Below are 16391 nucleotides of genomic sequence, written 5' to 3' on the forward strand. Positions count from 1 at the left end.
GCAACTTGGAATCGCGGGTACTATGACGTAATGTGTTTTTCGTTTTCCAGCGCTTTCGAATTGTTCAGAATCCATAATATATTTTATTTTCCCTAATTTAGCCTTGTAAGATTAGAGGAAAGGCAGCTGGTCATCACTACCCACCGCCAACTCTTGGGCTACTCTTTTATCAACGAATAGTGGGATTGACCGTCACATTATAACGTCCCCACGGCTGAAAGTATATGTATGTTTGGTGTGACCGGGATTTTATAAAACGCTCGAGTTTTAGGTCTCGTGTGAAAACTGCTACGACTTTTGTATGTAATCCTGTGTGTTAGCTTTTAACCAGAAAGGTACCTGGAATCAATTTTTGTAGTGTAGTACTAAGAAATTATTCTCAGTTTAAATGTATAAGACAAGATGTTGTGAGGACTTAGAAAGTCAAAGAATAAGACGGAATACGGAACAGAAAAAACTGTGGACTTTCTTGATTGAAGTAGTTTTGTTTCTTAGAAACTTAAATACATATTTTATTAAGGTGTTGTCATTATTTTGTTATAGTTATCGCGTATATTCCTGTTTGTTTTGTTTTGTGTTTGAAACAGAAATATCTCTAATTATATTTTACTACATATTTTTATTCACTAACTTGACCAAAGCTCTTTTTTTTTTTTTTTATCGTTAATGACTGCTTCTCTCTTTACTCACATGTATATATTGATAAATTTCTCGGAAACTTAAAGAAGAAAATACAAAACCACAAATAAAGTCGATGATAGTGCCATCTCACGGTATAAAGAAAAAGAAATAATAGCTTTGTTTTCTCGTTTTCTGAGAGTTCCTCCTGCGGGCAACAGTAACCATACTGATTTACAAAAGTTAAAACAGGGAATTGTTATTGTTGTTTTGAATTAAGCACAAAGCTACACCCTGGGCTATCTGTGCTCTGCCCACCACGGGTATCGAAACCCGGTTTTTAGGGTTGTAAGTCCGCAGACCTACCGCTAAGCCACTGGGGGCAAATAGGGAGTTAAATCTTTTACGGAGAATACGGTAGACGGAGTGATGTAACTGGCTTTACTATAAAACAAACAAAAACTCAAAGAAAATTTTAACATGGCTTTTTTGCTTAAAAACAAGAAAAGTTTTCCAAGCGATTTTTGTTTTGTTAATCAAATTTCAGGTAATAAAAATTAAATATTAATTTCCGCAAATGTCATTTTGGTACGTAAAAATGCCAAGAAAAATAAACTTCGATTTCTTGTTAATTTTAGTTATAATGAACAAATATAACTCAACAAATATTTCATTTTTCTTGATCTCTGTCAACTGTAGAAACTGATGGGAAAAGGAACTCACGTAGCGAACGAAAGAGAAAACAGCGCCACCAAGTGAGACAAGTGATTTTATCCGTGCAATAAAAGTACATACAACTTTGGGCCGAGCGTGGTCTAGTAGTTAACGTACTCGAGTAATGAATCCGAAATTTCTCGATTTGCGACCAGGAAGACAGGAAGATTCAGAATTAAGTGAAGGTGTTAACATTTTTTTATTTTAATTTAACTACTACATGAAATAAAAGTAGATAACTACCAGTTCTGTAGTGCCTCGCTGGTACAGCGGTAACTCTACAGATTTACAATGTTAAAATTAGTGATTCAATTCCCCTCGGTGGACTCAGCAGATAGCCCAATGTGGCTTTGCTATGAGAAAAACACACACGCCAGTTCAATTAGTAAAAGGTAAAAAGATTTTTACCCAATATAGTTATCATAGAAAACTCTAATTCAACATTTTCTACCTCAAAAATACTTTAGAATTGGTTATTTTATCATTTTGTAACATTTTTTAAATAAAAATTGGAATGAAAATTTAAAAAATGTAAACACTTGTTTGCATACAGCTTTGAGGGGAATCTCTTGTAAATGGTGCAACTTTAAATTATTTTCAAATTTTCATTCCATCCCAAAACATTGGTTTATAGATAAATAAACTATCATACTTTAAATACATAATTAAACATTTTATGTTTCTTTCCTTATTTTTATTATTACAGTTTTTCAATTCCACCCTTTTATAATGTCACAGCATGTAGTCTGAACTACAATGAAGAAAAGCATAAAGAATATAGCTACAAATAAGGTTTGAATGCCATTAGATGGAGCATATTATAAACTGTTTCCATCAGTGTGAAGCAAGTAAAATATTTAAGCAGAGGTCCTCAGAGATGAACAGAGGAATCTTGTGAAAAGTTTAGTAAACATAAAACTAAACTAGAGATCTGATACTTTTATTTTTAGTTTCTTTAGGTGTGTTTCTCATTGTTAAAAGGTGTTTTTTTGTATTAAATTATATCTGTTTGAAAGCTATGAAAAGTTTCTCATACGACCAGACATTAGTTAAATTTAGGAGGGTAGTGAAGGTAACACCAATATATTATTTTGATTCAAATCCTTATTTATTTTGTTAGGTTTATTGTATGTAAATAACACAAGTAAAATAACTTGATGAAACTTACATGAATAGATGGCAAATGCCTGTTGGAGAAAAACAAGTGTAGATGATAACATTTGGAAAGTCTTCCACCTCTCGTCTTCAAGTGGAAGACTTCAAAATGTCATCCTCTACACTTGTGATTTTACAGCAGTTATTGTCCATTCAACTAAGTTTCATCACAAATACTCTGTTTAAACAAACAATCAAAGAATAGTAAAACAACGTGTTATTTTGTGAAGATAGATTGGTCAAGTCTAAGAATATGGTTAGCAAACATATTTTTAACTACTCTGACCACTTTGGTGGTGATACCTTTGTTAAAGTTCATGATGGTAGGTTATGAATAAATCTTTGTAACAGAAAGAGCCAGAAAATTTGAAAAGTATTAATTACTGAAGAAGGTATACAAAAAATTTCAATAAAAATGTATTTATTTTCATTATGATTGAATATTCATATCTTTTATCAGGCTTGCAAAACTGTGTCAATAAAGCACAAACTATCTGTACAAATGTAGCTGTTCTGTTTTCACAGTTTTCAGAAAATATTTACAGGGTCATCACTGTGACCAGTTGTACTTGGGCACAGTTTATAATTTGTCAAATTAGCTCTTCTGAGCCATTAGGTTTAAATGTTTGTGCTTTAGCACAGATGTGACACCATTTAAGAACTTTCATGAAATTGTATTTTGTAAACATGAAAATGTAATTATATGAAGCTGTAGGTTTGAATTTGGGTATTTGTCTGTAGTTTGCACTAAATACTATAAAAGTGATTTGGAAGTCAAGATAATGAAATTTCATATCCAGAAGTACTTAAAATATTATAATTGTAAATTATTCATAGTGAAATGGTAAAACACCCTTAGGGTTAAAAAATGTAAAACTGTGACAGTTATGCTGTACAACATGGTGATTAAATGCTAACAAAGCTTTGTGGAAACTTAACGATAAGATAACCACGATGTCACATTACATTTCCCAGATAAATATTCTTCAAGATTTTAATACATTTCACCATTTCAACTTGTGACTGGTTAGATATCTCACAATAATGTTAATATGATATTTTTATTTTAAAAGAATTTCAGGATTGGTAATTTTCAATTTTGTTTGTATAAAATACATCTTTACTATAAAAAATATTGTCTGGTCATTAGTAACTTTAGTGACACAGATTTTATCGTATCATTATTATTTATCTCAGATGCATTGCATGGTATTTTTAAATATTGTAAGTATATATTTTAAAGTGTCTAACAGATTGTATTATTTCTGTATAAAATTGTTCAATATTATTACGTTCTTTATGACAGAGACTTTTTTACTTTGAAAATAATTTATGTTTTGCAATAGATTATGTCAAACAACCTCATGTTGGATTAAAGTTATTAATGGTATTTATCAAGTTTTGGACTTCATCATAACGATGACCAGAACAGTTTAAAATAGTTCCAATTTATCTTCTTCATTTTTTATGACTTCTAATCGATCAGATATTATTATTTCTTTGTTTTTTCTTGTCACATTTTTGAGGTTTATTTCAGTAATAACTTTATATTTTTCATTTATCTCTTTGTTATGGATATTTAAATATAAAACTTTGTAATTTTTCAAATGTCTGTCAAAATTCTTTATCATGAAAATTAGGGTTTCCCAGAATGGTTGATATTGATCCCCTTGGTTTGGTGAGACTGTAAAGGGGTGAATAAGGACTTAAGTGTTGATAGGAGGACAGAAATAACTCCTGTACTAAAGTTGGCCTATGCACTGTATGACTCTCCAAGTTTGTATGTTGTTAAAACTGCAATTAGTCATGTAAATGGTTGGACTTCTGAAGAGACAGAGAAATAGGTTTAATGTTAGAAACTTCAGGGACTCAAACTCTGAACCCTACAGTCTGATATTCATCAGGCAACTTTTAGAGAAAACCTCATTCTTTTTCACATTTTATGTTTCCTAATGATTGCATCATAAAAGTTGATTATATTTTGAAGTTTCACTTCTAATTTATGTTCTAAGAATTTGAGAATCAGTGACTGCTTTATAAATTTCTAAAGGGGTCAGCATCTCAAAAGGCTTTAGGAAATCCTGATATTATTTTGATATATTTAGGTGTATGGTATACGACGTACTTGTGCTGTTTATGACCTCCAAGTTCTTATCATTCATGTTCTATGTAAAGTATAAAATCAGTGGCCTTTTTTAATCATTTCAAACCAGTTCATGTGTTTGGTCGAATAAACGTACAACAAAAAATTTGTCATTATCAATTGCTAACTAATTTCTGTGTGTTATGAAAACAATGATTCAGGTCATTCTGAGTCAGACTTAGAAGAACAGCAGTGACACAGCTAGTTGCACCAGTGGTAGTATAACTGAGCATGGAGTCGAAGAAGAAGAGTTGAGTGACTACTGTGAGCACAGTGGACTTAGTGTTGAGAGTGTCACGAGCACTGCTGTTGACTGCAATGGAAGACTAGAAGAAAATTTGACTAGTAATAAGGCAGTTCTACAAAATGGACTTGATTGTATTAGCATTAAAAGTAAAAATTTTGTTACATAGTGTTATTTTATGCTCAGATTGATAAAAATAAGTGTCTGGTATTTCAGTTTTAAACATTTTTGTTTTGTATAATATTTTAATGTGATGAATGTTTTTGTCAGTCTTTGGATATAGTCAACACCAAAATATCTTTTTTCAGTAATATCATCCTAAATATAGGTCTCTAGTGGAACAGGAATTGACACCCTCAGTAGTTGAAGTCATTAAAATCATCAACCAAGAAGGACTTTTGCCGGGTATCAAAGTTGTTGCTGATTGGCAAATCATCAACAGTGACATTATTGTAACTTATGGAGAGGTGATTAAAGCTGTTTCTTTGTTTGTTTAAATTCTGGTATATTTATGTTAAATTGTAATTTTTTTCTGGAGTGTTATTATCTTACTACAAGTATATTTTTATTTTAAACTGTGGTCTTCATATATGATATCACTATTTTTGCTTTAAATAACCAATTTGTTCTAGCATTTGATTTATATTAATATGTATGACTAATTGCTATTTGATCATTTGATATCGTATGGTAATTTTTATATGGAATTAAACTTTTGAAATGCTCTGCTGGCCAAAACCTTAAAGCCAGTGAACATGAAAAAATATGCATTTTGCATTGTTAGACTCAACCACTTATTTGAGTCGAGCTTCGAAAGATGAAAATAAGAAAAGGGAAAATAAAAATAAATACTTTTTAGCATTTAATGGGTAAAATGTGAACACTATGAAATTAGCCTAAATACTAGCTGGTCAAAAGTTTAAGACCATACAGAAACGAAGCGTTAATCGGTAAACACGTAATGAAATTTAGTCATTTGTGTTCAAGCATTAGTGTTGTCAACATCTCCCACTGACATCTCCTGTGTTACATTGGGTAAAAACCTAGCAAAGGCTAAAAAAGTTGACAGAGTTTGAACTTGGCAGAATTGTTGAGCTGCAAAAGCAAGGTCTCAATGTTGCAAATTTCTTAAAAGATCCTGAAAGATATGGAACGAGAATTTCAAGTGGTTGGGCCATGAAAATTTCACCGGTGTTGAGTAGTGTTGATGCAGAATGTAGATCAAGAACAATAAGATGGCATCTGTGAGAGAAAGGCTTTGAAAACTGTAAGCGTCTTCAAAGGCCATGCCTCCTTCCACACCATGAAACAGCTCAGTTAAACTTTGCTGAGAAGCACCAAACATGGGACCTAGAAAAGTGGAAGAAGGTTTTGTTCTCTGATGAGAAAAAATTTAACCTGGATGGTCCAGATGGCTTCCAACGTTACTAGCACGATAAGGATATCCTGGGGTACTTTCTCCTTCCAGTATTATACAGGGCATCAAACAGCAGCTGGTTACATTGGCATGTTGGAGAGAGCATCCTTATTGACTGAAGGCCCTTACTTTTGTGAAAATGACTGGATCTTTCACAAGAACAATACTGCAATCCACAATGCCCACAGCACAAAGGACTGTTTCATGGTGAATAACGTGATTCTTTTGGACCATCCAGCGTGTTTGCTCAAACTGAACCCCATTGAAAATGTTTGGGGGTGGATAGCAAGGTCTTTGATGTGAAAGAATTAGCAAAAGTATAATATTACTACATATATATAGACAGACAGAGCAACACCTGGTAGTTGTTGTGAACTTACTGGACTGCTTTAAGTTGCTGTAAGTTTAATGCTTGGTATTTTCCGATGCTAGTCCTCCAAGTGTTCAAGGTTTTGTCTGGAATGGACCAGAATGGAAACAAACACAGCCTTTGCCAGAGGACTTTACCCTACGTGGGCTAGCCCCACTTGAGAATTTTCACCTTCAGTTGGAATTTGATACATCCTATGGACTTAGTTTGAAAGAAGAAGTTAGTAATTGTTGATTTAAGTCAAATTAAATTACATGATTTATTTGCTTACATATAATAATAAAAACTCTGAATATGCAAAAGAAGTAATCTAGTAAAAGAAGAAAACTATCAGATTTTGACATAATAACCTTCTACAATATAAATATTTATCTCTGCTTAGTTTTTTTTGTTGTAGTTATTTGGAATTTTTAAAAGAAGTTCTATATGTGGAATTCTGACTAACCAGTTGTTATTTCATCTAGAAACAGTTGAATATGTAGCTTTTTTTGTATTACATGGTTGATCTTTATATTATAAATAATTATTATGTTACTGTGTAGTAAATTAAAACTTTATTGGATGATAAAACTTAAGTTTTTGTACAAATAATTTAGTGCACTTACCCCTGTCACAACTCACATTTCATCCTTCCATAACTTAGAAATAACAACGTACTTTTGTTCAGGCAAATGTTTCAACATTTTTCTGCAGATGTTCTTCAGGTAAGTAGCTTAAGTGGGATGTGTGGAAGGCTGTAAGCTTACAACTAACCCTGTAAAAGTGATATATTACAACAGTCTCTCTGTAATAACTTATAGTTGTTTGGCTCTGTTTCTTTGTTGTTGTTTTCCTGAATTACACGTTGTACTCAAGTTTAGTGATTGCATAAAGGCTTCTACAAGTCATTATATGCTAGTGGTTTATGTCTATTTAATTTGTGTAACGAGAGTGATGTAAGATTGTGGGATATAACACTGGAACATTCATTGTAACTGAACAATGTCATATATATGTTGTTACTGCCTTCATTCTGTGTAAACATAGTTACTTTTGTTACTTCAGTATCCAAACTTTTGTCATGAGAACACTGAAACTGGCCAGTTTAGATAAAATGCTTGTGTTTATTTTTTTTTTTTTGCTCTCCAGCTTTCATTAGTTCTCTTAACTTTTTTACAATCATTTTGTGTGTTGTAATAATTAATGTTTATTTACCTGTTAGATATCAGTGGATATGTATTCTGGAATATCATATTATACCACTAATATGTAGACTTTTTGAGGGAAAAAAAAGTTTATAAATTAATGTACACAATATTAATGAGATTGTTCAAAAGTGTTAAGTTGAATTTTGTGTTAATCTAGATTTGATTTTCTCACACAAGTGTATGAGCTAAAATGCACACATAAACATTTGTTTTTTTGCTTGTGGTGTTACTAGGTTTTTCTCTGCATACAGTGTCTTCACAATTTTGGCCAGTTATTAGCTAGGCTCCCAAAGACAGGAGTCAATTTTAACTCTGAAAAAGAATGCTTTACTGCAAGTAGCACAGAAAAAAGTTTCAGTGGAGCTGTAAGTACTGAGGCTGTAAGTCTAAATGTTATTGTGTTATTGTAGTTATAACTGTTACTGGTGTCCATCTCTAAATGTTATTGTGTTATTGACTAGTTACTGGTGTCCATGTAGTTACTGGTGTCCATCTCTAAATGTTATTGTATTATTACTAGTTACTGTGTTATTGACTAGTTACTGGTGTCCATCTCTAAATGTTATTGTGTTATTGACTAGTTACTGGTGTCCATCTCTAAATGTTATTGTGTTATTGACTAGTTACTGGTGTCCATCTCTAAATGTTATTGTGTTATTGACTAGTTACTGGTGTCCATCTCTAAATGTTATTGTGTTATTGACTAGTTACTGGTGTCCATCTCTAAATGTTATTGTGTTATTGACTAGTTACTGGTGTCCATCTCTTTTTCATAACTGTTTCTTTGTACACTTCTCTTTTTTTTTTTCTGTTTCTGTTATAAGCATTAATGATAAACCAAAAATTTGAATTTGATGCCGACTGAAGAAATGTGTAAATATTATGATAAGACAGTTAAAGAGTAAGTGAATATTTGTTTGAAACTTCCTGATGAAACCATAAACAACAGAAGAGTTTTGGAGAAAGAAAACTAACACTGGAAGTTTTGTCTGACTTGTATGCACCATTATTCCAAAACTGAATTGTGAATTTTTTATTAACTTTAGAGAAGTATTGAATTAATTTCATACTTCTGTTTTATGTCATTACACAAGAAGAAACCTTGCACTAATTACTAAATGATATATATGTATATATATAAATGTATGTGTGTGTGTGTATAGTTTCTAGGCAAAGATGAGACTTGTTTAGTTTAGTGCCTGGGTTTTAACAAGCAGAATAAATTACTTTGTTTTTATTTAACCTGTTAAATTTTATTCAGGTATTTGTTGTTTTCAAGAGTATTTTTTAGTGTTAATCTTTTGAATTAATTATATTTCTCAGGGAGTTGAGCAACCTGTAGGTCAAAGAAAACAGATGATGTGGAACATGGCTCATCTGTGGTTGAAGGTAGGAATGTTGTGAAAAATATATTGTCATGACTCTATAGTATTATTAGAAATATAAATATATGTTAACTGTCTTATGTTGTATAAAGCATATCAGTTTATGATGTCAATTTATTTTTTATATATTTTTTGTTCTTGTTTGCAAATTCTACTTGACTAATATTTTAATGTTAGTGAATTTTCCTTTAGTATACAAATTTTTTAAATGATGAAACATATCAGTAATATTTTTTTGATTCATATGTCTAATATTTCACTGATATGGGTATGTGGATCTAGGCTGAAGTGAATGATTTGGAATCTAAAGTGAAAGGAGGAGGATTTCCCCAACTTTCCTCTTATCTGGTTCCTGACATTAGCTCCTTCTGTCAACATTTGGCATTGTTAAAGCAGCTGAGATTATTCAAGAGATTTGTTATTGTTGTGCCATCTGTTGGTAAGTACATTCAGTAGCACAGTTTACTTCTACTATTAGTTTTTGCTTCGTAATTAATAAATAAAACTGAAGGTTATAGATACTCTTGTTGAGTCAAGAGTGCTGAGAGCACAATATGAAAGTCAAACATAGAAAATTGTGTTATTCCCTTCTTACTCAGAGAGGTTGTTCCACTATAATTACTTCTAGAACCTTCTAAATGTGTGTTGAAAGTTTTTAATACAAATTTGTATTTCATCTGCTATTTTCTCAATTTTTAACACTATATTGGTGCTCTCTGTTTGACTGGCCTTGTAACCAACACAACAAAACATGATATCTTAATTATCCTTTCCTTCTTTTTAGGATGACTGCAGATTTCAGCAGAAAATTACAATTATTTATCCTAAATGGCAACAAGCTTGTAACAGTGTACTTCTGTTTTTAATTTTGTTGTTTTGTTTCTCTTTTATTCATGCTTCATTATAATCTATAGTAACAAAGTGCAGGGATTTTATTTTAAAAACAATTAGGATACGTCACCTATTATCTAACAACATATATTCTTTGTGCATTCCTCAAGGCAACAAAATTCCCATTTACCTTTTTTTTTAATCTAACCTATTAAATTTTTAATTTGTACATTTTAGGACTTTTTGGTTAAAGTTTACACATCTATAAAAAAAAATAACATGTTAAAGAAAAAATTCAACACTTCAGGATTGAAACCTTTTTGATCTTGGAAGCTGATCTTCATCGAACCTAAGTTGGTTGTCCCAAAAATAATTGTATAATTTTCAAATACTCATTTTGGAAATAAAGTTCAAAGAGTAAACCAGAATTACTCATACTTATCTTTCTTTCTAACTTACCTACTTATGAAAAGGTTTAAAACATTTCATTACCTAGTGGAATACTGATATCCTTTTACTAAAATGAAACAAAGACATTACAGTCACGTAGGTCATAGAATGGCTTTTTTATTGGTCATAAATATGTAATGTTAACAAGAAAGCATGAGTAAATAAATAATTTAGAAAGAGATCAGACATTCTTATTTTAATTTCTGGCCTGTTAGTATCTGTTATCAGAGTATCTAATTATGGAATATCGTAACACTTAAAGGGAAGAAAGAAAGCTTAAAACAAATAATTCAGAGCTAAAAGGTATTGTGTGACATGTAGAAATAAAGATTAAAAATTGACATAAATATATCCTTTTTAAACTAATTGAAACTTGAATTGTAAATTATGTATTGATGCCAAACATTTTCACGTGCATTGACAATAAAGTTGTTTAATTGCATTTTAACTGTAACTTAGTAAAAGTTATGATGTGCACTGAACACCATTGTATGACTTGAAACAATAATTCAGAGTTCAATATTGATTAAGTATTTTTTTTCTCCTAATTATAAGTGCTTTTTTTGTGTGTTTGGCAAATGTAAGACATGATAGTTTGAATGTGATTTTATTATAACTACTTCTTTATTTCCTTACTTGTTATTAGTGACAGCTAGTCTTGATGAACGTCAGAAAGAAAGTGTGGGAGCAAGAGAAGCAATTAGATGGCTGAAAAATGAACTGAGGCATGGAACTAGGTGAGTAACGTTTTTTAGTTTTTACTGAATAACCTACAAGTAAAAATGTTGTGTTGGAATACAAGAAAATGTCTGCAAAAGTATAATATTTATCCAACCATAAATTTTTATATTCAGTTAAAAAAAATTAAAAACTAACATGTAATATACGTGTATTGTGTTGGAAAAATACTTTGATTCTGTAACCTCCATTATTTTGGTTAAATAATTCATAGTTTATAATGTTAAAAACCATGTTTTAATACCTGTGATGAGCGCAGCACTGATTGGTAGCTCATTGTGTAGTTTGATTTTAAACACTAACCCGTTACCATACTCTTTTTGGTTTGGAAGTATAATTTGTCATCGGTTATTATTATTATTATTTGTTTGTTTTTTTCAATTTTTCTGTGCAAGTTTCATCTATGTTTTTATTCCCAATCTTGAAAATTGAAAATATTCTTTCCAACTTGTAAAAAAAAAAATAATGCCCTACATCACGAATTGGAAATTATCTCTATTCTTATACTTGCACTTGTTATTTCAAAATTCTAGGCATAGTTAAAAACATTCTTTATCTTTCAGAAGTCACACTCCGTTTGTCACCTTGTAATAATTTTCATCTTTCAAAAAAAAATTAAATTCAATAAAACTATTACTGCTATTTCTTAATATTTTCATCTGGGAAATGATTGTTGTGAGGCAAATATTTTTGACTTAGTTATTACTTGCCATCATATCATTTATAAACATCTAACTAGGGTTACACTACCTCTTTGTTTATTTCTGTATATAAATATATAATAATAAATAAATTGGAAACATTGTTTTGAATTGGTTTGATAGTATAAAAGGTACTAATATTGTTGAGTTTGTTTCTATGTATAAGTGTAATGATAATTAGGTTTAGGATATTTTCAAAACCTCATTAAAAAAAAGAGTAATTTCAAGTAACCAATCTTGGATTGAAGACCAGAGCTTACAAGTGTTGGTGTCAAGGCCGAGAATGTTTAAACTAAGACCAGTGGCAAGAATTTTGAAGACAAGACCACAGCCAGTAGTGCAGTTTTATTAAATGAGATAAGTTTGGCTTAAAATAGACACTTTTGATACAATCATAACAGTCATAAATAGAAAAGTCTTAAAGAATAGGCTAAATAAGTTTTTGGTCAAAACAAAGATAAGGTTTGCGTCTTTACAGAATATACTTTGTTATAGTGGTACTCAAATGTTTTATGTTACTGCCAATAACAACAACAGATACACAAGTTTTACAAAGTGCAGTCCATCCCAGAATTTGTTGGTTGGAATTTCATCTTAACATCTGATGTATTACAAAATGGGATACTTCTCTTTGACACTGTATTGTGATTATTATTATTATTATTGCTTGCCTATTAATAATAATAGTTAGAAAAGAAGTACCATTTGATAAATATATTTTTATAAGCTATGTCACAAAAATTACCAGTTTATTACATTTTGTATAGCATTGCCAAATCAATGTGAAAACTTTTTTCTCTAACTTTATTGTTATTTTGAACTAAACCTCTGAAAATTAATGCAATGAATACCTGAGCACATCCCTGTAATATCAGGACTACAACACAGGAATCATTTTTCAAAGTTCCTTAACAACTATTGCCATCCTTTCATAGGTTTATCAGTGACTTTTGGAATTTTTTTTTTTTTTTTTTTCAAATTTAGCTGTTGGTTATTTATTGAAGCCACTTGTGTGCATTTTACATGAAGAGAGGTTAAACAAAAATATTTATTAAATCCGTTTATAATCTGTTTGGTCTCAATGATCTTTGCCTTTCATTTTTAACACGTTGGATTCTGTTTTTTCTACGGAGAAATTTGAATATGCAAACTTGACAATTTTGGGCTGAATAAAAAACAAAACAAAAAACTGTTCCTTTAATTCTGAGAAATTGTTTTTGTGTATGTTTTACTAGGTACAGAGTATTACTAGTGACAAACAGAAGGTTAAATATGTGTGGTGTTTATCATTCTACTCTTACTGTAGAAGTTTTACCTCAGAACTGCTTTCAGTATTGGTAAAGGTAATTCATCTTTCTTCAGAAATTTATATTGATTTTAAAATAGTGAACTTTGGTGTAGATAACTGATTTTCAGTGCAAACTGGGATGCATGAGACAGAAGAGACGTATAACTTTGCTTAAGTTATAATTATTATTGCAAGTAGAAATCCTATGCTAAATGTCATTTTCATTTAAACAATGACTCAAAATATGTATAAGGTATTTTTAATTGAGTACAGGTATCATACTTTAGTAACTTGGTATTCATTGAGCTACCACAATAAACAAATTCTGTAGTAGTCTTAGTTTTGAATGGATGTCGTAAATAACTCCTGGATACTGAGGTGAGAATTTCTGGTTTGTAACAAGGCAGTTTAAGTTATTGTTATGTGTTATATTAGTATTTTCAAAATACAGTAACTTTTTCACACAAATAAGCTGTGAATGAAGTGCTTTTAAGTGAAGGATATTTCTGTCTATTATAAGTAAAATGCTGTTCCTTTCAAATTGGAATTTCAAAATTTGATTTTAATTTGTTATTAAGATCATTGATATTTATGAATATCAAAAACCAAATTATCTATATTTATTGTAATCACAGAAAAATAAAAATAAACAATAACTCATAATAACTGCCTTTGCCTTTAACATTTTTTCATTCTTCATGTTTTGATACTGAATTTATTTACATTTATACATACACAAGGTGCCTAGTTTGGTAAAAGATAACAAAGTAACATATTTAAATAATGAATTTATTCTGTTCTGTTTTTCTGTGACATTTCAGACATTTTTCAGGAAGTAAATACCATGTGACATAGAAACTGTATATTTTGTGGTTAATATAAGAAAACAATTTTTTACTGGGTTGGATATTGCTGCAGCATATACTACACTGGTTTTATAGTACACATGAAATCTTTTTTAACATTATAGTAATATGTGCACACAAAAAAATGTGTTTAACTTTAGTAAATATGAGGCCTTTACTCTAACGTTTTAGCTTTCTTATTCATTTCTACCGTAGATTTTGTTTATTTCATTTATTTCTTACTTTATGTATTGATCAACACTTGCCACAATCAGGTCAAACTGTGAACATCATGATTTTTTAGAGTTACATTCAAGATTTAATTAAACTATGTAGTTATTATGTATGAATAAAGTTGGCATCAAAATTTAATTAATATTTTATAAACTTTAAGTTCTTAACTTTACAAGGATTTTTTTTAAAATGCCCAGTTTCTTTTGATATGAGAATGTGATACTTGCTTTTCAGGTTTTTCTTCTTCTCTGATTTATTTATCAACTCTCTGAAAAGTACAAAATTTAACATAAATTACTCATTATGATATAGATATTACTTAGGCAAAACATAATTTTCATAACTTTCTTGTTACTTATTTACAGAGCCATAAACCAGAAAATCAGAACCACCTTGCAACACCCATCTGTCATATCCTGTCTTACACAAATTGCCAATAGTTCACTTGGATATTTTATACCATATTATTTATAATGAATGGAAAGCCAAAGCTGTAATCTATAAAATGACGTAATTTTGTACATTGTCTGTTTCCATTTTTAGTTTCACATTTGTTCTCACTGGCATCACATCAACAAGCTCAGCTGGATTTTGAGGCTCTTATCACATAGTTAGAAAGCCGGAAAAATTATGATAATTATTGGAGATGTGTAATTCATCCATGTAATTTTTCTTTATTTTCTGATGTACATCATATAATAACAATTACCAAGTTAGATGAGGTAAGATAAAGAGAAACAATAATAGACATTCTTCACAAGATTTTTCTTTCTGTTATGTAATTTCATATGGTAATTTAAGCTTTGAGTTTCCAAGTAACTTACTACTTGTATGTGATGGGATTATTAGTTGGAGGCAGTTCAAAGGGCAATAAAATTTAAGTAAAAACAAATGTCTACTGTTTTAGTATAAATGTAGTTTGATGTTACATGTGAAGTTGCTTGAGAATGAAAAATGAAAAGATAATTTAGGTCAACTTTGTATATAGGGTACTGAAAAGTAAATTTTATAATTATTGAAAAGGTTTTTAGAGATTACATAAATTAGTAAATTGTCAAATGAATAAAAGTATTTTTAATTTTAACATGAAAGTCACTTTGCACTTGGACTAGTTAATAAAACTACTTAATAAATTCAGAGGCAAACCTTTATTAACAAGTACCTCATTAAAAATATGTATTTTTTATATACAGAGGTCTTGTAATGTTTACTGCCAAATTGTGTGAAAATACTAAAATATTAAAAGTAATAGTATGGAAATGATAATGAGTATAAAATTGCTACAAACTATTTTATATGGTAAATAGTAATAGTATGGAATTGATAATGAGTATAAAATGGTTACAAACTATTTTATATGGTAAATAGTAATAGTATGGAAATGATAATGAGTATAAAATTGCTACAAACTATTTTATATGGTAAATAGTAATAGTATGGAAATGATAATGAGTATAAAATGGTTACAAACTATTTTATATGGTAAATAGTAATAGTATGGAATTGATAATGAGTATAAAATGGTTACAAACTATTTTATATGGTAAATAGTAATAGTATGGAAATGATAATGAGTATAAAATGGTTACAAACTATTTTATATGGTAAATAGTAATAGTATGGAATTGATAATGAGTATAAAATTGCTACAAACTATTTTATATGGTAAATAGTATAGTATGGAAATGATAATGAGTATAAAATGGTTACAAACTATTTTATATGGTAAATAGTAATAGTATGGAAATGATAATGAGTATAAAATGGTTACAAACTTGGTTTATTTGACCGAGCTCATGTGAATAAGATTAATTAAAAGCAGCTACATACATTTTTGTTACCAATATGGTTTACACACTTCCAATTCCATCTGGAAGGTGCACAAATCCCTTTGATAGCTGAAATCAAGTTCTTAGGACTTCTTCTTGACAGTAAGCTGACTTTTATTCCACATATTAATTAGCTTAAAGACAAATTACAACAGTATTGAATATGCTTTGCATCCTCTTTTCCACCTCTTGGGGAGCTAATAAGTGCTCTGTACTTAAGATCTATAATTTTATCTAAGAAG

General features: G+C 30.0%; 1 protein-coding gene across 13 annotated transcripts; it reads left to right on the forward strand.

Moving 5' to 3' along the window:
• Positions 1-1299: 1299 nt before the first annotated feature.
• Positions 1300-15212, forward strand: LOC143223803 (nonsense-mediated mRNA decay factor SMG5-like). Of its 13 annotated transcripts, none has more exons than XR_013013080.1 (8): positions 1349-1724; positions 5203-5341; positions 8082-8228; positions 9172-9237; positions 9516-9672; positions 11161-11251; positions 12170-13296; positions 14686-14724. XR_013013080.1 is itself a non-coding variant. In XM_076452248.1 (8 exons), the coding sequence occupies exons 1-8, from the start codon at positions 1624-1626 to the stop codon at positions 14792-14794; spliced, it is 924 nt and encodes a 307-aa protein (XP_076308363.1). In that variant the 5' UTR covers positions 1349-1623; the 3' UTR covers positions 14795-15212. The 13 variants fall into 13 exon arrangements, 12 of the variants coding, with proteins under 12 accessions (XP_076308371.1, XP_076308363.1, XP_076308364.1 ...); XM_076452248.1 differs by having other exon boundaries at positions 12170-12283; positions 14686-15212; XM_076452249.1 differs by having other exon boundaries at positions 12182-12283; positions 14686-15212.
• Positions 15213-16391: the final 1179 nt, after the last annotated feature.

The sequence above is a fragment of the Tachypleus tridentatus genome, chromosome 8, assembly GCF_004210375.1.
Source record: "Tachypleus tridentatus isolate NWPU-2018 chromosome 8, ASM421037v1, whole genome shotgun sequence".
NCBI classification, from domain to species: Eukaryota; Metazoa; Arthropoda; class Merostomata; order Xiphosura; family Limulidae; genus Tachypleus; species Tachypleus tridentatus.

What these genes read in the sequence shown, in the direction of transcription:
- LOC143223803 (XM_076452248.1), top strand. Translation starts at nt 1,624, where the DNA reads ATGTTAAAATTAGTGATTCAATTCCCCTCGGTGGACTCAGCAGATAGC. An exon ending in GAACTGAGGCATGGAACTAG is followed by an intron (nt 11,252 to 12,169) that starts GTGAGTAACGTT and finishes ATTAAAAAAAAG; the next exon opens with AGTAATTTCAAGTAACCAAT. An exon ending in ATTTTGAAGACAAGACCACA is followed by an intron (nt 12,284 to 14,685) that starts GCCAGTAGTGCA and finishes ACTTATTTACAG; the next exon opens with AGCCATAAACCAGAAAATCA.